The 22,191-nt window shown below is 36.4% G+C and overlaps 1 protein-coding gene across 1 annotated transcript; it reads right to left on the bottom strand.

Moving 5' to 3' along the window:
• Positions 1 to 7,652: 7,652 nt before the first annotated feature.
• LOC128047065 (taste receptor type 2 member 1-like) lies at positions 7,653 to 8,561 on the bottom strand. The gene has a single exon (XM_052639260.1). It carries the CDS (start codon positions 8,559 to 8,561, stop codon positions 7,653 to 7,655), a length of 909 nt encoding a protein of 302 aa, XP_052495220.1.
• Between the last annotated feature and the right edge of the window lie 13,630 nt (positions 8,562 to 22,191).

The raw sequence follows: 22,191 nt of genomic DNA, 5'->3' as shown, positions 1-22,191 counted from the left end.
AGAGGAGAGTGAAAAAGTTGGTTTAAAGCTCAACATTCAGAAAACAAAGATCATGGCATCCGGTTCCATCACTTCATGGGAAATAGATGGGAAAACAGTGGAAACAGTGTCAGACTTTATTTTGGGGGGCTCCAAAATCACTGCAGATGGTGATTGTAGCCATGAAATTAAAAGATGCTTACTCCTTGGAAGAAAAGTTATGAGCAACCTAGATAGTACATTCAAAAGCAGAGACATTACTTTGCCGACTAAGGTCCATCTAGTCAAGGCTATGGTTTTTCCTGTGGTCATGTATGGATGTGAGAGTTGGACTGTGAAGAAGGCTGAGTGGCAAAGAATGGATGCTTTTGAACTGTGGTGTTGGAGAAGACTCTTGAGAGTCCCTTGGACTGCAAGGAGATCCAACCAGTCCATTCTGAAGGAGATCAGCCCTGGGATTTCTTTGGAAGGAATGATACTAAAGCTGAAACTCCAGTACTTTGGCCACCTCCTGTGAAGAGTTGACTCATTGGAAAAGACTTTGATGCTGGGAGGGATTGGGGGTAGGAGGAGAAGGGGACGACCGAGGATGAGATGGCTGGATGGCATCACTGACTCGATGGACGTGAGTCTGAGTGAACTCCGGGAGTTGCTGCTGGACAGGGAGGCCTGGCATGCTGCGATTCATGGGGTCGCAAAGAGTCGGACACAACTGAGAGACTGAACTGAACTGAACTACCCTCATGCCTCAAGGGTGTACTATTCTTTGTTTATCAAATAAAACTCTGAGCTGTAACCAAAATGTTACACTGGTCCACTATTTCACATCTTTATTGCAGCGAGACAAAACTAAGGAAATTACACTCTTCCGACAGTTCTGTTTGTCCAATTTCAAAATAGTACAAAACGTACTTAAGAATAATAACCTACAGGCTTCCAGTTCAAGATTGTGGAGTAGAAGGACATGCACTCATCTCCTCCTGCAAGAGCACCAAAAGCATAACTAGCTGCTGAACGACTATTGACAGGAGGACTTGAAACCTACCAAAAAAAAAGATACCCCATGTCCAAAGACAAAGAAGAAGCTGCAGCCAGATGGTAGGAGAGGTGCAATCACAATAAAATCCAATCCCATACTTGCTGCGTGGGTGACCTACAACCTGGAGAACATTAGTACAAAAGAAGTTCTCCCACTGTTGTGAAGTTTCAAAACCCCACATCAGGCTTCCCAGCCTGGGGATCCAACAAAGGGACTGGGAATCCCCAGGAAATCTGACCTTGAGGGCCAGTGGGATTTGATTACAAGACTTCCACAGGACTGGGGGAAACAGACTCCAGTCTTGGAGAGCACAAACAAAATTTTGTGCATACCAAGACATAGAGGAAAGGAGAAGTAACTCCACAGGAAACAACCAAAGTTGCTAGTGTTGGAGGGTCTCCTGTGGAGGTGTGAGTCAGCAGGGGCTCACTACAGGGACGGGAGGACTGGCGGCAGCTGTCTGGGAAGGTCCCCTTTGGTGTTAACCATCTTGGATGTCACCATTAACCTGACCATAGAGCCATAGACTTAATTTATGAATAAAATTATAGAAGCTTTAACACACTACAGTGCATATGTTAGAACACTTGGGAACACTGATAGAGCTATAGAAAACTTAATGTACATTTAAAAAGTAAAACTAGGGAGTTCTCTGGTGATCTGTGGTTAGAACTCAGTGCTTTTGCTGCTAAGGGCCCAGGTTCAATCTCTGGTTGGGGAATTTAGATAATGCAAGTCACACAGTGCAACCAAAAAAAAAAAAAAATTGATAATAATCAGCAAAACCAAAATCTATTAACGATTTTAAGATGATTAAAGAAAAATATTTGATCATTTTATTTTACTTCTGTGAAGCTAGGTAGTGAAAAAAACCATAATGGACCATAACGGGGAAGTGGAGAAGGCAATGGCAATCCACTCCAGTACTCTTGCCTGGCAAATCCCGTGGACGGAGGAGCCTGGTAGGCTGCAGTCCATGGGGTCGCTAGGAGTCAGACAAGTCAGACATGAGCGACTTCACTTTCACTTTTCACTTTTACGCATTGGAGAAGGAAATGGCAACCCACTCCAGTGTTCTTGCCTGGAGAATCCCAGAGACAGGGGAGCCTGGTGGGCTGCCGTCTATGGGGTTGCACAGAGTCAGACATGACTGAAGTGACTTAGCAGCAGCAGCAGCAGCAATGGGGAAGTAAGATTTTTTAAAAAAGGGACGAAAGGATAGACTTAGCTACTTTTAAAATTATATAGTAAAACATGTTGCAAAAACTAAGGGCCTCTGAAAATGCAAACTTAAACTTGAAAGAATCACAGCTGAGCCCTAGAAAAAAATTGCAAAGTTGATATGATATACCTTTATTTCCTGTCCTTTTTCTCATTCTATCCCTTAGTGGCTCTCAAACGAGATTCATTCCATCCAAGTCAAGCATGCAGAGAGTTTAATTTTTAGAACTTACCACCTTATTGAAGCTGACCTTATCTCTTTACTCCATGATCAGAGGTCAAGTAACTGACATACAGTTAATTCATGCTATTATCAGAGTTCTCCCTTCTGATAATAAATCAATGTTTGGTGTCACTAGTACTATGAGTAACACAGTCATAACCCCAACTAAAAAAAAAAAAAAAACCTGCATGCATCTTTTCATCCTGAAATTACTTTTGTGTAATTTATTGGTAATTTCCCTATCTATCCTTTAGTAAAAATTAGGAAGCTTGCTTAATAAAAGGGAAGCAGTTCTTAATAAAATTTTGTAATTCTTATCCTTTTAGGGGATTAAATAGACATGTGTGTGTATGTGCGGAGGAAGCTTTTAGCTTTCCAAAGATTTACTATTTAAGCAGCGTCACACAGAAGAGGCACAAGATATTGGGGCTTAACTAGAAAAGTGTTCTCTCTACTAACTAATAGCTGAAACTAAAACTTTTTACTGATTAAATATAAATTCTATGGTGTTGATCGGAGGAAGAGAGGGCTGTGACTATTGAGGGAGAAGTCAGAAGAAACAGAATAAATATAGATATCCTCAAATTCATTTTTAGGTTTGAATCAGCTGTGACTTGCCCAAGAGATGGAAACATAAAAACGTCTGCACCTTTCAGTATTGGCTTATCTCCTGAATAACGTATATGCGGTTTTATACAGTAAAGATCTCACCTGCCTATAATACGAAGTCTGTTTGGATACAACATTATCTAGAACATATTGGGAAGATAAGCTGAACTTCTATTTACAGATTGCAAACTCCCACTCCCAGTGACATGAAAAGTCTTTGTGGAATCTACGGGTACCCCTTGCTTTACCTAAGTCCTAAAAAAGTCCTATTCTGTATTTTTGCGCTAAACATCTTTGCCTCAAATCATTTCAGTGCACAACTAATTGGCCATAAGGCTATTTCTCTGTAAAAGGTAAACAACTAGGTTGACAGTTACATTACACTAGAAAAGATAAAAGACACTTGCAAATATAAAAGTCTTTGAAAACCCTTAGGTGAGTTAATCCAAGCCAGATTGTTTACATTTTCATGAAATTTATCTGGAAACATGTAATCCTGTTTTTTTGTGGACTAGGAGGAGCTTGATTCTTCTTTTGCCTCCAACTTCTAATATTGTGTGTTACCAACTTCTAAGTTTGGTAAAGAGAGCATTTGAGAATAAGCTATTGTATGTCAATTATCTAAAGAATAGATTCATTAAAGCTTTTGAGAGCTCTTGTGAATTGGTTGCTGTTTCTTTTATGTTTGAGATTGCTTGGTAAATGTTTGAATTTGACATGACTGCTCAGTGAAGGATTTGCAAAATCTGACATGTTATTATACTGAGGTCGGAGTTATCCAAGGAGAAAACTAAAAGACACACATTGAAGGTAGAGACTGATTGTCTCTAGTGAGAGAAGGAAAATAGACAGGCAGAGAGAGCTGACTCACAGTCATGGAGGAGCACTAGAGAAGGTTCCAGAAATTATGGCTATTGGGCACTATGGGCTGCCTTTGACTAGCCAGCACTGGCTTCTGTTTTTGGATTCCCATGATAGTATTTCTTTATCATTCCACATGCAATCCATATATTGCTACATTAGATAATTAAAATATAAATCAGTTCCTATGAACCAAAAGAGTATAAATGAAAGGGTGAGTTAAAACTTGAATGTTTTGTAATGGATAATAGTACTATTTAAATGCCATTAAATTTCTCCTAAAAAAGACTTTATTTTGACAGGAATAGGCTCCAATCAGTAGCATTGATATGCTGTAGTGCAATAAGTCACAAACCTTGGTCCATAAAAAGTTGAATCAGAATTTCCTGGGTAGGTTTATTAACGTATTTTGATTTTTCGGGTTCCAGTACCAGAGACTGTATTCAGTATGTCTTAAGATAAGCCTGGGAATACACAATTTAAAAAATGCTTCCCAGGTGACTTTGATGTATAATCAACTTTAGGAAAAAATACTAAAGTTAGATTTATTTATTTATTTATTTTAGAAAGTTAGATTTAGAAGGTGAGACTCAAGTCTAGATAATTCTAGACTAATTCTATTGTATTTTCAAGTTAGAATATTCTCTATTAGGTTGCAAAGATTCTTGACATAATATACACAAAAAAGGCAATTTTGGAATAGAAAATTAATTACTAACTACTAAAATTCCTTTTAAAGGCATTGATGCTTTTTTTTTTTTTTTACAGATTTTATGAAATCTTAGAATGCTTGCAATGACACAGCCTCTTTCTAAAATATTCCCAGCCTGAAACCCATTCCAAGGAAATTCAAGCCCATAGCATCATCACAAAAGTTTCCCATGCCAACAGCCCCCATGCCAAGAGATGCCCAGGCCAGATTTTTTCAAGGCATTAGTACCAATTTGGTACTAATGTATAAATATTATTAAGATTCTCCTCTTTTGATTGTAAACTTTTATTTCACATTTTACGTGTTTTGTTTTGTTTGGGTGAGCTTCTTTTTTTCCCCTTCAATAATATAAACATTGTTTTCAACTCTATAGTGCTCTTTGTTAATGGAGATACAGGTTAGTTATAGAAAAGTGGTTAAAAACGAAGTTACAACCACAAAGTAAAATATTATTAAGCTGTTAAAATATGCAAAATTTCACACATATAATTTAAATCAAAGGTAGCATAGAATATAAAGTATGTATACAGCAAGTTCCTCATAATATAATAAATTATGCTGTGCTGTGCTAAGTTGCTTCAGTCGTGTCCAACTCTTTGTGACCTTATGGACTGTAGCCTACCAGGCTCCTCTGTGCATGGGCTTCTCCAGGCAAGAATATTGGAGTGGATTGCCTTGCCCTCCTCCAGGGGATCTTTCTTACCCAGGGATTGCACCCATGTCTCTTACATCTCCTGCACTGGTAGGAGGGTTCTTTACCACTAGCACCACCTACACATATATACTTACATATACCTATATGTCTATATACTTCAAACCACCAAAGAATGTATATGAAAATTTTACCTGTGATTGTGTCAGGTTCACTTCTAATATTTCTGTATTTTTCTAAATGTTTTGTTTTTTTTGACCATGACACTTGACATATAGGATCTTAGCTCCCTGACCAGGGATCAGACTTGGGCCCTCAGCAGTGAACACATGGAATCCTAATAACTGGACTGACAGGAAATTCCTCTGTATTTTCCACATTTTTATATTGTGTATTATTTTACAATTTAATAAACAATTATTAATATTATTTTTTAAATTAAAAAAAAGATGAGCATAGTAGAGGATGTAAATGGCCTACTGATATTAGATGTCACTATGGAAATATATGCCACAATTCCCTGGATAATTTAGACGCTAGCATGAGTAAGAGTTTCAGTTTGGCTTAGGAGACCAGGGGGTGTGATGCAAAAGTGTGTAGGTCTGTTTTATAATCTGAAGGGTAGTTCCAGTTACACAGTTATGCAAAACTCAAACACAGTTAATAACATAGTTAATAACATAACTAACATAACTAAACATAGTTAATAACAGTTTTCCCAGCAAAGGAAGAGTTTAGTACCACCTGACTATAAAAGTGAGACTGCTACAGCAGTTTCCCTACCACGTGAGTCAAATGGTAAAATAATGTGAGTTGGGCACCTATGTATAGCTCCTCAGGCTGCCAGGAAACCAAATATGAGAGGAAATAGAAAACAAATAACTTGACCAAATAATAGAATACTTCAGACACTAAGAAAATTATCTTTCTAGGACATAATGAAGAAAGGCCATATGATGTCACAGGTCATATGTTGAGTGTCATTTCTTATCACGACTTTCAGAACCTAAAGTTGCCTATAAAGAATAATGGAAAGAAAACCAGAGAGTGTACTGACTTTAGTGACAGAAGAACCAGGTTTGAGTTTCAGTTATAGCAAGGAGTGTAGTTGAGTGGACGTAGGCATATATAATAACCTCTCCAAACCTTCGTTTCTCAACTGTAAAACTGAGATTATTCTACTGCCTACTTTACAAAATGTTCTGAGAATGAAATAAGCAACTGTGTGTGGAAATATTTTGTAAAGTTAAAAAAGACTTCACACATACATATGCATATGCCTACACACGTATCTCGTTTTTTTTTCCCTTACCCTGGCAATTTTTAGTCCATTTAAATTACAACTTATTTACAAGTAAAATGACCACTAGACTTCTTTGTTTGTTTAAAAGCCAATGAGGATGTCACAGATTCGAACAGATATTCTGAGATGTAAGATATTAAAAAAAATATTTTCTTCCCCAAAACAACAGAATTTTTTATTTTAAAAGAGGAGAACAATTCAAATCTTGCAATAGATATCAAAGCTTTTACCTTAGATCTTCAAGTCATTTGCAACAGCCATACCTCAGACAAGATTCCCAGTTGGAGGGAAATTAAAACACCAGTTGAATGATATCATGCTAGAACTTCATTGTCAGCAACCTCCCTCACATCCAATTTGGGCATGACTTTCACACCTCAAGGGATTGAAAAATGTTTATTTAACTTGTAAAAAATATTTCTTCAGTTATATTGTGTATCTGTATGCCAGCTCTGTTTGACCTTACCATTTACCAACCTGAACTAGTAACTAAATTCAAAAGTATATCTAGCAAAATAAGACTTTAATCTGTATATCCAGCAAAACATGATATTAACCCATGTATCTAAGTACATTGCCCTGACAGACATATACTTTCAACATATAATTTGCATTTTTAAATAATTATACTAAATTATTATAATTAGTATAATTATTATAAATTATACTCTTTGGAAAATAGCTATGTGCAGTCAAATAGCCAAATTATTATATTGTTCCAAGTCTTAGCCTAAATCAATGTGATGTTGATTATCTAAACCAGAAGACAGGTAACAGAATTACTTTGGTCAGTGAAATGAAATCTTAGTATTTTTTTTTTTAATTTTAATATAACTGGTATTCCAGTGCAAGTAAATACTAGTTATTTATATGTTACTGTCATAATGTTTATTAAGTACACAGGTCCTAGAAAAAGAGACATCCATCCAACATTAAAATCAGTGCTTTCAGTGGAGAGAGAACACACAAAACACATAAGTAAACAAAAATAAAACACAAGTCCATTGAATCCGTGATAAGGAAGTACAAAATATTTTACATTGATCCTCCACTTCACTGACTCCTTCTGAGGCAGAGAAGTCTCCTGATTGGTTGCTGGAACTTGGAATTACTCCAGATCATTATAACCGAATGACCAGAGGGATATGCTGCCATAATATCCTTCACCACAAAGAAGCAATGACTTCCATAAGGAATATTGAATGTCATATTTACCATGAAGGCACAAAAGTAAGAAATAAAGAAGCAAAAGAATGTTATCACTGTTCTTAATGCATTAATATGGGTTTCAGTCCTGGTGTTTCTGAAACCAGGAGGTCCATTTTGCATCCGATGAGTGTGCTTGTAGAGAGAAATGAATAATATAACAGTGCATATTATAAATATGGTCAGAGGAAATAGTAATGCCAAGTTGACGAGAAGAACTTCATTAATTTGCTTTGTGTTGAGTTTAATCCTCTTAGCTGTGGCATTCCCGAGGATATCAATATCCACAATTTTAGGGTAATCCACCTTGACACACAGAGCTGCAATGTTCATAGAGGTCAGCAGGCTTCCCAGGAGCATCCAAGGCATTAACTTTGAGATCCTGACTTTCAGCCAAAGAAAACAGCACTGGGTGAAGCCTGTTACCTTGAGGCAGTAAAATAAAGAGAGACAGGTGGCAAACCAGAGACTGACAGAGCTGAAAAACATCCAAAAAAGCAGCATTGGTGTGCCATAGATTTTTGTGCTATAAAAGCGTGGAAAGAACACTGAGAAAAAACCTTGTACCATTAACACAGTCTGTACGCCAAATCTAGACATCCCTATACATACGAACAGGAGTTGCATGGGTGTTAGCTTTCTGCTTTTGACCAATTCATTACAGTTGATGATTATAAGAAATCCATTTACTGTAACCCCTGTAATAAATTCTGCAGACATGATGATAACATGTGGAATAACTGACAAAGAGATCATGTTTCCTACCACAAATCTTAGCTTTTCCTTATGGACAGTATTCCACACTTCCTCCAGATGATCTTGCAGATAGGAAGCATACAGCATTGAGAAATGTGACCCTCCGCCAACTCCTGGGTCATAAGCAGAGTGGATCTAGAGTCTACACTAGACTCCTTCCTTAAGGAAAAGAATCAGACGGAGTAGTTTTTAAATCTGATGCCCTTCATTCAAAAGGGTGGGAATGCAAATCCAAAGATTTGAATGATGGTAAAGTATTCCAATTACATCCTAGGAAAAACTGTCATGTTGACATTATTCAGTTCTCACAATTACTCAATTATATAAAAAATCTGATTATAAATGTTTTATTTAGGTTACTACTGTTTTCATTTTTTCCAAATGCCACATTCTTGGGACAGACAACAATTTCTTATTATTGGCACAAGTATCCACTCTTTGATGTGGCTCTTTCTTCAGTACACTTTTTTCCTGTTAATACTGGTTCTAAGACACTTTAAATGAATTCTTCCTGACCCTTCCTCACCCAACCCCAGCCCTCCAAAAAGCAATTAATTTTTTCTCCAGAATTGAACATTATTTCCTGGGACTTAACTTTGTAAAGAATCCTTCATTACCCTAAACGATTTCTCATATTTTCAGTCTTCTTGGTAAAACTCTGACCTAAGGGTCAGCAAACCCCAGTGATAAAAGTAGTGTGTAATTTATTCATATGCTTATGTGCTCATGCTGAAGATCATCATTTCAAAAGATAGACGGTACAGAAACTTAAAGCTAACAGCAGAGAGTGTAATTGCATACACGTTAAAATGATTTTTCTCCCTTTTTACAAAGAGATGTCATATAACCTTGTTGAACTTTAGTTACAGCACGTGTAAAACATAAATAAATCATCACTGGGCTGTGCTTTTGCTTCTCTTAGGCCCATACTGTTTCTGTCCTTTATTGTGCCCATCTTTGAATGAAATATTCCCTTGGTATCTCTAGTTTTCTTGAAGAGATCTATAGTCTTTCTCTTTCTATTTTTCTCCTCTATTTCTTTGCATTGATTGCTGGGGAAGGCTTTCTTATCTCTCCTTGCTATTCTTTGGAACTCTGCATTCAGCTGGGTTTATCTTTCCTTTTTCCTCTGCCTTTATCTTCTCTTCTTTTCTCAGCTATTTGTAAGGCCTCCTCAGACAACCATTTTGCCTTTTTGCATTTCTTTTTCTTGGGGATGGTCTTGATCACTGCCTCCTGTACAATGTCACAAACCTCTGTTCATAGTTCTTGGTTAGAACTGGAACATGGACATGAAACAGTTAGACATGGAACAACAAACTGGTTCCAAATTGGGAAAGGAGTATGTCAAGGCTGTCTATTGTCAACTTGCTTATTTAACTTATATGCCTAGTACATCATGAGAAATGCTGGATTGGATGAAGCACAAGCTGGAATCAAGATTGCCAGGAGAAATATCAATAACCTCAGATACTCAGATGACACCACTCTTATGGCAGAAAGCAAAGAGAACTAAAGGGCCTCTTGAAGAGAGTGAAAGAAGAGAATGAAAAAAACTGGCTTAAAACTCAACATTCAAAAAAACGAAGATCATGGCACCCAGTCCAATCATTTCATGGCAAACAGATGGGGAAACAAGGGAAACAGTGACAGACTTTACTGTCTTGGGCTCCAAAATCACTGCAGATGGTGACTACAGCCATGAAATTAAAAGTGTTTGCTTCTTGGAAGAAAAGCTATGACCAAACTAGATAGCATATTAAAAAGCAGAGACATTACTTTGCCAACAAAAGTTTATCTAGTTAAAGCTGTGGTTTTTCCAGTAATCATGTATGAATGTGAGAGTTGGACCATAAAGAAAGCTGAGCACCAAAGAATTGATGCTTTTGAACTGTGGTGTTGGAGAAGACTCTTGAAAGTCCCTTGGACTGCAAGGAGATCAACCCAGTTAATCTTAAAGGAGATCAGTCCTGCATATTCATTGGAAGGACACTTGCTGAAGCCCACCTGATATGAGGAGCCAACTCAATGGAAAAAACCCTGATGCTGGGAAAGACTGAAGGCAGGAGAAGAGGATGACAGAGGATGAGATGGCTGGATGGCATCACTAGCTTGATGGACATGAGTTTGAGCAAGCTCTAGGAGTTGGTGATGGACAGGGAGGCCTGGCATGCTGCAGTTCATGGGGTCGCAGAGAGTCAGACATGACTGAGACCAAACTGAACTGAACTGTGCTGTGCTTAGTCATGTCCGACTCTCTGTGATCCCATGGACTGTGGCCCACCAGGCTCCTCTGTCCATGGGGATGCTCCAGGCAAGACACTGGAGTCGGTTGCCATGCCCTCCTGCAGGGGATCTTCCCAGTTCAGGGATCTTACCCAGGTCTCCTGCATTGCAAGTGGATTCTTTACTGTCTGAGCTACTAGGGAGGCCCAAATCAGTATTACATCATAACTGTTTGGTTATGGGGCTCAAACTGTTTAGTTCAATGGCTGGGTCATACTAAGTACTCAACATATATTAACTACTTATTAATACTATCAGTTCAGTTCAGTTGCTCAGTCATGTCTGACTCTTTGAGACCCCATGAACCGCAGTATGCCAGGCCTCCCTGTCCACCACCAACTCCCAGAGTTCACCCAAACCCACATCCATAGAGTCGGTGATGCCATCCAACCACCTTATCCTCTGTTGTCCCCTTCTCCTCCTGCCCTCAATCTTTCCCAGCACTGGTGTCTTTTCAAATGAGTCAGCTCTTCGCATGAGGTGGCCAAAGTACTGGAGTTTCAGCTTTAGCATCATTCTTTCCAAAGAAATCCCAGGACTGATCTCCATTATAATGGACTGGTTGGATCTCCTTGCAGCCCAAGGGACTCTCAAGAGTCTTCTCCAACACCGCAGTTCAAAAGCATCAAATGTCTTCTTATTGTATTTACCTTAGCAAAAAAATAAAAACCTGATTCTGTTAACATTTTTAATAAGACAGTTAAAATGCTTTCAATAAGATTATAAGAGTATAAAAAATAAAAGAAGCATAGTACTGGATTTGCCACCCACTGTACAACATCATTCATGGTTTTACTAGCCCATAAATGCATCTTCAGAGCCACCTGTGTGACATTCCCCAGACACCTCCAGGTGACCTCCCCACACATCTTCTATACACGACAGATATCCAAAATGTAGTAAGATGTATCCCATCTTTATCTCTTCTAAAAGGCTGGTTTTGTGACCCATATATCAGTTTCCCTTTAGTGTCTGAATTTGTAATCTTTCTTGTCTATAAACCATGACTGTCCAGTGAATAGTATTTGCCTTGCTTGGTGATGGCGCAGTGGTTAAGAGTCCACCTGCTAATTTAGGAGATGCAGGAGATGCAAGTTCGATCCCTGGGTCAGAAAGATCCCCTGGAATAGGAAATGGTAACCCACCAGTATTCTTGCTTGGGAAAACCCATGGACAGAGGAGCCTGGTGGGGCTGTAGTCCCTGGGGTCATATAGAGTCAGATATGATGGAGCATGCATGCAGACATGCCCCCTAAGTTCTATTCCCAATTCTAGGTACAGGTGAAGAAGCTTCTTCTCAATTCCAAACTCTAGACCAGAATCATGGTTCTGGGATGAAGAAGAAGAAACAGGATTTGTACATTTCATAACTTGATGTCCTAAGTCACCTGAGACTGAGTTACAACTATTGAGTGACTGCATTTAAAAGTTTCTGATAACTGAGTTTTCAAATACTACAGAACTCTAAGGAATCTGGTCTTAGTCAAAATAAAAAGTCAAGCAATCGTAGCCTTCCATTAACAAAAAGTTTTTTAAATTAATATTTTGTTATGATTGTATTTCACTGAATGAATTTGTTGAATTAAGTGATGTACAATAATTTGGCATGTACCTAATCAGTCAGATGATATTTATATGACATCTTAACTAAGTAATGTTAACTAAAAAATGTGACTATCAGGGTAATTTTTTTTTGTTGTTATAATAGATGTTCATTGTTCTTTGAGGATATTGTTGCAAGGCATTATGAAAATGGTATATGATCATGGCCAAAATGTATTCTATTCTAGTGCAGCAATGGGGATCTTTTATATTTCAGATATCTTCACAACAATAACTGGTATTTGGGGAGCCAACAATCATACTATCTTCTTCATTCCCTGTTATCCCTTTTCTGTGGTTATTTCTCTCAATTTCCATAGTAAACTAGGGTAGTAAAATATAGACCAATATATGGAAACTCTTGTTAGTCAAAACAATTAACAAAATTGATATTAATCAAGGTTAATTTGTTGTAATTATGATTAAGTATAATTGTAATCATATTTATAAAAAGAACTTCTTTTTAAAAATATTGCATATTTATGACAGCTACCTCAGAATACACATCTGTCACAGACACATAAAATCTTAAGATAATATAAAATCACAAAGAACACTTTAGGGGTAGGTTTTTTGAATCACACTTAATAGATAAAGATGTAATTTGTAATCTGGAATCTATTCTTATTGAGTGTTCAACTGCTTTAAAAATTTTTGCTGAGTTAGTTTTAAACAACCTTGTTTTTGTCACATTTTCACAGGTACATCTGGCAGTCTGATTTGTGGGTTATGTGAATTTGTTAAATAATTTATTTCATTTTGAAATCCTGGATTATAGCTCTAATTTGCCTCTCTAAATACCGCATTACTTAATTGACTACAAAGCTTGTATATTCCAAGAACTATTCTAAAAGTATAATTGGCATTCAACTACCCTTTTGCTGGCTTGTATTTGCATTCGTGATTTTCCTGTTATATGTGAATTGCTTTGCATGTGCCCTTATTGAACTCTGTTTTGGAAGGAGAATTTTAGAGAAGAGCTTTCTTAGATCTGGGGAAAGTTCACGGCGAGTGAGACAGTGTTGAAATTAGTAATTTATAGGTTTGTTTATAGATCTTGGAAAGGCAGTGGTCAAATGGAGAAAGATTGTTTAATTTTCAAATTAAACAATCTTTGAAAGTTTTACTAAAAAAATAGATTTCTTTGAAAAGAAAAATAATAGTATCTACCAAGAGACATTGGGTACTTATGATTCATTAGGAAAATTTCAGAATTTTCAAATTAAACAATCTCTGAAAGTTTTACTAAAAAATAGATTTCTTTGAAAAGAGAAATAACATTATCTACCAAGAGACATTGGATATTTACGATTCATTAGGAAAATTTCAGTTTAGTCACCTTCTAGTAAATACATATGCTTCTAAATGCTCACGCGAACCTTGCAAACTAGTGCACTTTCAGTGAAACTTTTTGTGTGTTTGCTTGCTTTGCTTTTGCTTTGAACAACATGGTAAGAGTCACTTGATTCTAAGATGATGTTCATAAATAACTTCTAAAATTAGAATAAACTTTAAATACTGTTATTACCACTAGTTGTTTCCCATGCACAGAGATCAGTTTATTTTGTTCTCACTGGCTATAACTGTACAGATGTCTGAATTTTTATAGCAAGAACATTGATGCCTTGTTCTCTCATTAGCAGCCTTTGGGCACAGTTTCCTTGCTGAGACCAAACTTGACTCACTAGAGAAGCAATATTTTAGTCTATGAAGTATGTCTTCATGTCTTTCAATGTTCAATGTAGTTTCTATTTTATGTTGGATTGATTTTACTAGTCTAATGGGTTGTCTATGTGGATTTTTTTTTTGAAGACAAATTTTAAAATTTAGTTTCTGAATTCCTTCCCCGAGTTTCCAGAATAATATTAAGTATCAGGTGAGTGAAGAAGAATCCAAATTGAGTGAGCATAAGGCTAATAATCCAAGCCGCCAAAAATTTCTCCATATGTGTTATACTGCACTCAGGAGGTTAGTCTCTGAAAAAAACAGACCAAATTTAAATAATAGAAATTAAGGAAATTTGCTAATTGTATTCAGATCTGACGATAATATTTAACTTGCCATAAGACTGACAAACATCTATTTTATTTTAAAACACATTCTAGGCATTATTCTACATGTGTGCATGCATGCTTAGTCATTTTCGACTCTGTGACCCTTTGGACTGTAGCCCACCAGCCTCCACTGTCGGTAGGAATTTTCAGGCAAGAAGACTGGAGGGGACTGCCATTTCCACCTACAGGGATCTTCCTGACCCAGGGATAGAACATGCATCTTCTGCATCTCCTGCATTGCAGGCATATTTACCTGCTGAGCCATTGGGGAATACTTATTCTCATTTAATTCTTACTGAGAAACTATGGAATTGTTTGATGAACAGAGCGAAGTCACACTTTTGAAACTTCAGAAGAGTGTAAATAAGGATTTGAATACAGGTGGTCAGCTTCTGTCCAGAGCCCATATTATTGACCAAAAAACGACATCATATTCAGGTTGGAATACTTTGTTTGACAAAAATCATCAGAAAATATATGTTAAATCACATGGAGAATCACAGTTTAACAGCCATCCTCATATACATTGGTAGGGAAGACTTAATAAAATCCATCTGTTTAAGATCACACCAGTGGAATGATAAAGTCACAGAGACCCTGGATCATTAACATATCTGACTGAATCTGGATGTCATGGGACTAAGGCAGCAAACAGCAAATACAATCTAGTAGTAAGCACTCAATAAATATCATTTCTGAATTTTTCTATGGAAGATGAGACATGACTCAGTTCTGGAATGGTAGAGAATTTCTTAGGATTCAGAAAAACCTTATTGGAAGAAGAAAGGGATCAGATACCATCACAAAAATCCACACTTTATAGAGAAGGGTATTTCGGAATCCTAAAAATTAAGTGACTTATTCAAGGTTCAAATGAGTAAAAACTGACAGAACTAGTATAGGCAGTTTCAATTTTCTGAGCTTACCTTTGCTCAAAGGCAAAACGAGTGCATGGGGAAAAAATGAATTATCTACAATTTTGATTTTGTCAACATTTTCTGCCCAAAGTTGGAAAGTTTCTTGCAGAACCCTGAAATAATTGAGCTGCCTCTGCATGAGCAATGTCCCATGTAGGACAGATAGATAGAGAATAAGATTTAATGATTCACTGATTAATACACTGGATTAATATTCAGTTTTTGAGCTAACTCTTCTCAACTCACCCCTCCCTAGCCTAGTGATAATGTTTATTATAATTCTACTTTGATGGTCTTTCTATGTGCAAATTATAATTTGTATCTCAGAGAATCAGTGAATGAGGAGGTAGAGAAGAGCTCCGTTTCTCAGAGAGACTATGTAGTTAAGGATTTCTCTATCTCCTTATCACATGACTAAAATTCAACTTTCACTGTGACATGAGAGAGTTTAAACCAACAGGAAATTAATGATACAATACTTTTGAAAACTGCATAAAAATGCAAAAGGTAAATAATTGCTATGAACTGGTTAAATATGATATATATTTATCTATGAAATAGAATAGAGGAAAATTTGGGAAAGGGACATTTTAATTTTTTCACTGGAACTGAGCAAATGTTAAATAACATAATAGAAGCAGACCAAAGAAGAAAGGCTTAGTTTAAAAGTCAGAGAGAAGTAATTAGAATGGTGTACTGTTAAAAGTAAGACACAAGCATTCTATTATATCTCCATCCTGAAATGGACTGTAGCCCACCTTCAGATGTATAACATTCCTTAGTAACACACATGTAACCAGGAAAAGTAGCTGACAGCAGAAAATATGGTAATAAAAATAAGTGTACTCTCCCAAGTTAAGATGTTATAAAATAATTTATGAGAGAGTAAGAGGTATATCGAAAAAGCAAGAGAGTTCCAGAAAAACATCTATTTCTGCTCTATTGACTATGCCAAAACCTTTGACTGTGTGGATCACAATAAACTGTGGAAAATTCTGAAAGAGATGGGAATATCAGACCACCTGACCTGCCTCTTGAGAAATCTGTATGCAGGTCAGGAAGCAACAGTTAGAACTGGACATGGAACAACAGACTGGTTCCAAATAGGAAAAGGAGTACGTCAAGGCTATATATTGTCCCTGCTTATTTTATATATATACCCTGCTTATTTAACTTATATGCAGAGTACATCATGAGAAACGCTGGACTGGAAGAAGCACAAGCTGGAATCAAGATTGCTGGGAGAAATATCAAGAACCTCAGATATGCAGATGAGACCACCCTTATGGCAGAAAGTGAAGAGGAACTAAAAAGCCTCTTGATGAAAGTGAAAGAGGAGAGTGAAAAAGTTGGCTGAAAGCTCAACATTCAGAAAATGAAGATCATGGCATCTGGTCCCATCACTTCATGGGAAATAGATGGGAAACAGTGGAAATAGTGGCAGAGTTTATTTTTGGGGGCTCCAAAATCACTGCAGATGGTGACTGCAGCCATGAAATTAAAAGATGCTTACTCCTTGGAAGGAAAGTTATGACCAATCTAGACAGCATATTCAAAAGGAGAGATATTACTTTGCCAACAAAGGTCCATCTAGTCAAAGCTATGGTTTTTCCAGTAGTCATGTATGGATGTGAGAATTGGACTGTGAAGAAAGCTGAGAGCTGAAGAATTGATGCCTTTGAACTGTGATGTTGGAGAAGACTCTTGAGAGTCCCTTGGACTGCAAGGAGATCCAACCAGTCCATCCTAAAGGAGATCGGTCCTGGGTGTTCTTTGGAAGGACTAATGCTAAAGCTGAAACTCCAGTACTTTGGCCACCTCATGTGAAGAGTTGACTCATTGGAAATACTCTGATGCTGGGAGGGATTAGGGGCAGGAGGAGAAGGGGATGACAGAGGATGAGATGGCTGGATTGCATCTCCGACTCGCTGGATGTGAGTTTGAGTGAAGTCTGGGAGTTGGTGATGGACAAGGAGGCCTGGCGTGCTGCGATTCATGGAGTCACAAAGAGTTGGACACGACTGAGTGACTGATCTGAACTAAACTGAAGAGGTGTATAAATTAAATAATACATTTTCTACCAAAATAATGAGTGCAAAAAGCTCATTTAATTTTTAAATTTTTCTGATAATTTTGAAAGTTAGAATTACCTCTTTTGAAAATAGAGATAGGAAACTACATCTTCAGATATTAGATAACTTACCTAAATTTAACCAGACAATCCATGATCAAGGTAGAAACATATTTTGATTTCCATATACACAAATGGATATATTCCAGGCACATAAGTCACATTTTCTACATTGTTGAGAGATTTCATATTCTGAAATACAAAAAGAATACAACTCCAAATAATAGTATAGAACACAATAAAAAATAAAAATAAATCATGCAAAGTTGGTATTATTTAGCCCATTTTGAAGACCAGATTGTTTCAAATTTAAATAAACATAAAGTGTTTAGATATTTTGACAGTGATCTGTGCTTTCTCTGAGTGTTTTTTTAATATTCATTTTTTCATTATTTATTTCACATATGAAGTGATCCTATTCCAACATGAGACTCTGCTATACCTTTATATTTCTGGAGGTGCTTTGGACTCAAAAAGAAAAGCAATAGCAATTTGTTGGAAAATGACATATCTGTTACTATTTTCCTGATCTTCTCAAGGATAAATTATTAAAAGAAAAGATTTGTAGCAGCTAGGAACCAATCATTAATCAGTTAAAACTCCAACACCATCATTTATCCTCTTTAGCTTCAGTATGTTAGTTTGGGCTGTCCATGATCCAAGATCAATTTCTGTTCTTTGTTGTTGTTGTTTTTTTAATGTCCTTTGCTTAAGAGAGATATCAAAAGCTTAATCAAACAGTATTTTTCCTTGTCTGAGATACAGCTGATGTTACCTGCAGACAACATTTGTAGAAAATAAGAAGCTCTGTGTTCAATTTTGGTGATACTGACATTTCAGAGCTCTTGATGAAGTGGCAAGATATGAGGCTTTCAGAAGGTCACATGAAGTAGTCCATCTACAGCAGATAAAAAAGCAGCACAAACCTTCCTTGATTTACATATGGATGTAATCATGTGGGCCTTTTGTGCCAACTAAAAGAAAAAAATAGTTTGCATTAAGCAGTATGTGTAAATTGAGCTTTACTCCAAAAGGTATTCACATATAAAAAGGCCATCACTTCTAGGAGACATTATTTCTTCTGAATCTGAAATATCAAACTAGTATACTTATGACTGGGCTTCCATGGTGGCTCAGTGGTAAAAAAAAAACCCACCTGTCAACGCAGGAGATGTGGGTTTGGTCCTTGGCTGGGGAAGATCCCCTGGAGAAGGAAATGACAACCCACTCCAGTATTCTTGCCCCGGAAATCCCATGGACAGAGGAGCCTGGAGGGTTACAGTATGTGCAGTCTCAAAAGAGTCAGATACACCTTAGCGACTGAACAGCAACAACAAATATTTAAGACTGTGACATCCAAAAACTAGTGAATGTAAGAGAAATGTTTCCTCTTCTAAGATTACAGGCATAGTATATTTGTGTACATGTGTATAGGGCTGCCGTCTATGGGGTCGCACAGAGTCGGACACAACCGAAGCGACTTAGAAGCAGTAGCTGCAGCAGTATAGCAATATGTATTTACAATACTTAGGTCATTCTACTGATTCTGTCCCTTGGAAATAAAAGATTCTAGAAACAAGTTAACCAGTTGATTCTATATTTTGAAGACTGGATTTTTGGAATTGAATTTTTCATTTGGGCTAGATGTGTGTTGCTTCTTTTAAACGCATATGTTCCGATTCTCTAACATTTGGTGATCATGTTACTGATAATAGGTAGAAGAAAAGGGGAGGGCGGAAATTCTTGAGAGACTTTTCTTTATGTATTTAGGTCAGCACAGTTCCCTCTCTAAATGAAGAAGAGTATATGTTCATTCACTGTAAACCTTACAAATGACATACCAATGACAACTTTGTATCAGAATCAGCTAAATGTTAGCAGTAGCCAATCAAATAAGTATGATTAATTATAAAGTGAGCCTATTTTTTCTGGGAAGTTTAAGAATAGATGTTAGAAAGGTAACTCAATATAACCATGGATTCTATTACATAATTCTTCCATAAAAATGAAAACAGAATCTTTGAGTAGTGTCTCTTTTTCTATCATTTTAATTAATTATGTGGTTGTTGGCATCTAAAGTATTAACCCTGTAGTTGCACATTTTGGATTAAGATTGACATCACATTTAGCTTGAGAAATAAGCGTAGAAACCTGTGATATCCTTTATGCAGTTCAACAGGAGTCAGCATGTGAACTGATATGAACGTGCCCTACTGCTTTCCAGAGTCCAAATCAGATTCCCTTCTACCTTGCTCTGTCTCCCAAGTGATCCCTGACATAAACAAATTATTCATGAAGAAATCTCAGTATTTTGGCATAAATTATGAGAACACTTGAGCACTTTTCTAGCTGGCAGTGTCCTGAATGAATACTAAAATCTTCAGTGATGGCTGGGCATAGTTCTAAAAATGGAAGCCCTATTATCCATCATTAAATGAAGTGAAGTGAAGTGAAGTGAAAGTCACTCAGTCGTGTCCGACTCTTTGCAACCCCATGGACTATACAGTCCATGGAATCCTCCAGGGCAGAATACTGGAGTGGAAGCCCTTTCCCTTCCGATCTTCCCAACCCAGGGATTGAACCCACGTGTCTCCTGCATTGGATTCTTTACCAGCTGATCCACCAGGGAAGCCCTATTATCATTAAATATTTTTTTTGTCAAATACTGTATAGATGAATGATTAATCTAGGTCTAGGATCACAGTTGCACAACTTTCAAGACTTTTATATTGTTTTTCTTTTGAAAAGGATGCAGTTGCTATAAACATTGACTATACATTTATTATAAGAAGGGTTCTGCATGACACATAGAGCATGAATTGACAACTCATTGATGTCATAGATTACTTTTCATCCCATTATATTGGAAAATGATCTTCCAAACCTCCAATAGGTAACTAAAATTTTATAGTACATTCAAATAATAATTAACCATTCTTAAGTTGTTTCTAATTTTTGATAAGTAATACTAACCAGAACATCTTTGCATTTGATTTCATTTCTAATTACCTCCTTAGATGGGGATGTAAGAGTGGACCAAAGTATATGAGCATTTTTAAGTTCATGTTATGTATTGCCATATGGTTTCCAGAGAAATTATATCAGTTTACATCCCATCAGCATAATATGAGAGTTTCTGTTTCCTATACATCTCCCAGCTTTTTATGTAAAAATGTACTGTTTGTACTAATTTGATAAAATTACATTTGATAGTACATTTGATAAAAATGTACTAATTTGATAGAGAAAATGGCATTTGATTTTTATTTGCATTTTTATATGAACTTTTCTAGATATATGCATGCCCCACTCAACTTTTCTGTGACTCACCTATTTATATCTATTGTCTTTTTTATTTTAAATTAAGGTAAAAGGGAATTTCTTTCATCTTTATGCTTTAAACACTTTCCTAACGAGAAAGGCAAACAATTCTATATATGCAATTAAAGTCATAATATAATTATAACTTCTTGCATCATTTTTAAAAGCATTTCTAATAGGAACACTTTAATTTAGCTATTATGCATTTTACTTTTTAATCTCCCTTGATATATTTTAATACATCGTCTACAAATGGAGCCCAGAGTACATTGGAAATCTCCTGGTAAGTATGAGAGAGATCCTTACGAGTGGTAACATACTCTGCCAAGAGTTTAGGCTCTTCTTGGTTATTTGGGCCACATTTACCTAGATCGTTATAGACTGATAAAGGAAGCAATTGTTTCATCCAATTCCCTTAGGCACATTTCACTGTGAATATGAGAGAATAGAGATTATTTTAAAAGATGGAATTTATTTTATTTCCTTGTAATGTTCATTCCTTGGGTAAGGGTCCTTCAAATTAGTATTTAAAATTATTTCTTACTTATCTAAAGATTTCATTAAATTCCTATATTAAATCAATAGTTTATCATTGTTAGGTGAAAACCATGTTGCTAGTCAGTCAGAATGAAGATCAAATGAAAATGTTAGATGGGGCAGCAAAGTCATCTACATATACATCACTACAAACTGAGTGAACTGAACATCTTAAGTAAACCATAAAGCTTATGTCAAAAATCTGGTTTTTTTTTAATTTGCAAATATAGTCTCACTGTTCTGTGGACTTTGTTAATAAGAACTACTTACAGTCTGGTCTTTTGAAATATCTCACATTAAGAACTTACTGAATTAAGCCATCTGAATATTTTCTACTCATTCCAGGCAGTGGACTTGTGAATAAGTTACAGAGAAATTATAAAATGCTCTAAGCTATTTCAATTGGTTTTAATCAGTCTTCTCATATAGCAGACATCAGATAATTTCACAATATTAAAATCATACATCATTCAATGTGATAAAAGGAAAATGGAAATTTTTTTCTCCCAATAAATCTGAATTTTAATAGTATTTTTTCTTGGACGAAGTACATACATATTTTATGAAGGGCAAAATTACCATTCAAACTTAAACTTTTTTAAAGGACTTACAATGTGGTCAAAACTTTTTTTAAAGCTCTCATTATTTATCTCAAATGAAGTAACTCAGAAAATGTGTCTGATGAACAAAATTTTCTGAGAAAAATGGTATTACTAGCTTATAACAACCGGCCAGACCCAACAGACTGCTCTGTTTTTCATATATAAAGGATTTTGTCTACT

The sequence above is a fragment of the Budorcas taxicolor genome, chromosome 4 (genome assembly GCF_023091745.1).
Source record: "Budorcas taxicolor isolate Tak-1 chromosome 4, Takin1.1, whole genome shotgun sequence".
Classification (NCBI taxonomy): domain Eukaryota; kingdom Metazoa; phylum Chordata; class Mammalia; order Artiodactyla; family Bovidae; genus Budorcas; species Budorcas taxicolor.
Note: the sequence above shows the minus strand (reverse complement) of the source record. Positions and strands in the feature narration are given on the sequence as shown.

Coding starts and splice junctions, on each gene's coding strand:
- LOC128047065 (XM_052639260.1), bottom strand. CDS start 8,561: ATGATCTCTTTGTCAGTTATTCCACATGTTATCATCATGTCTGCAGAA.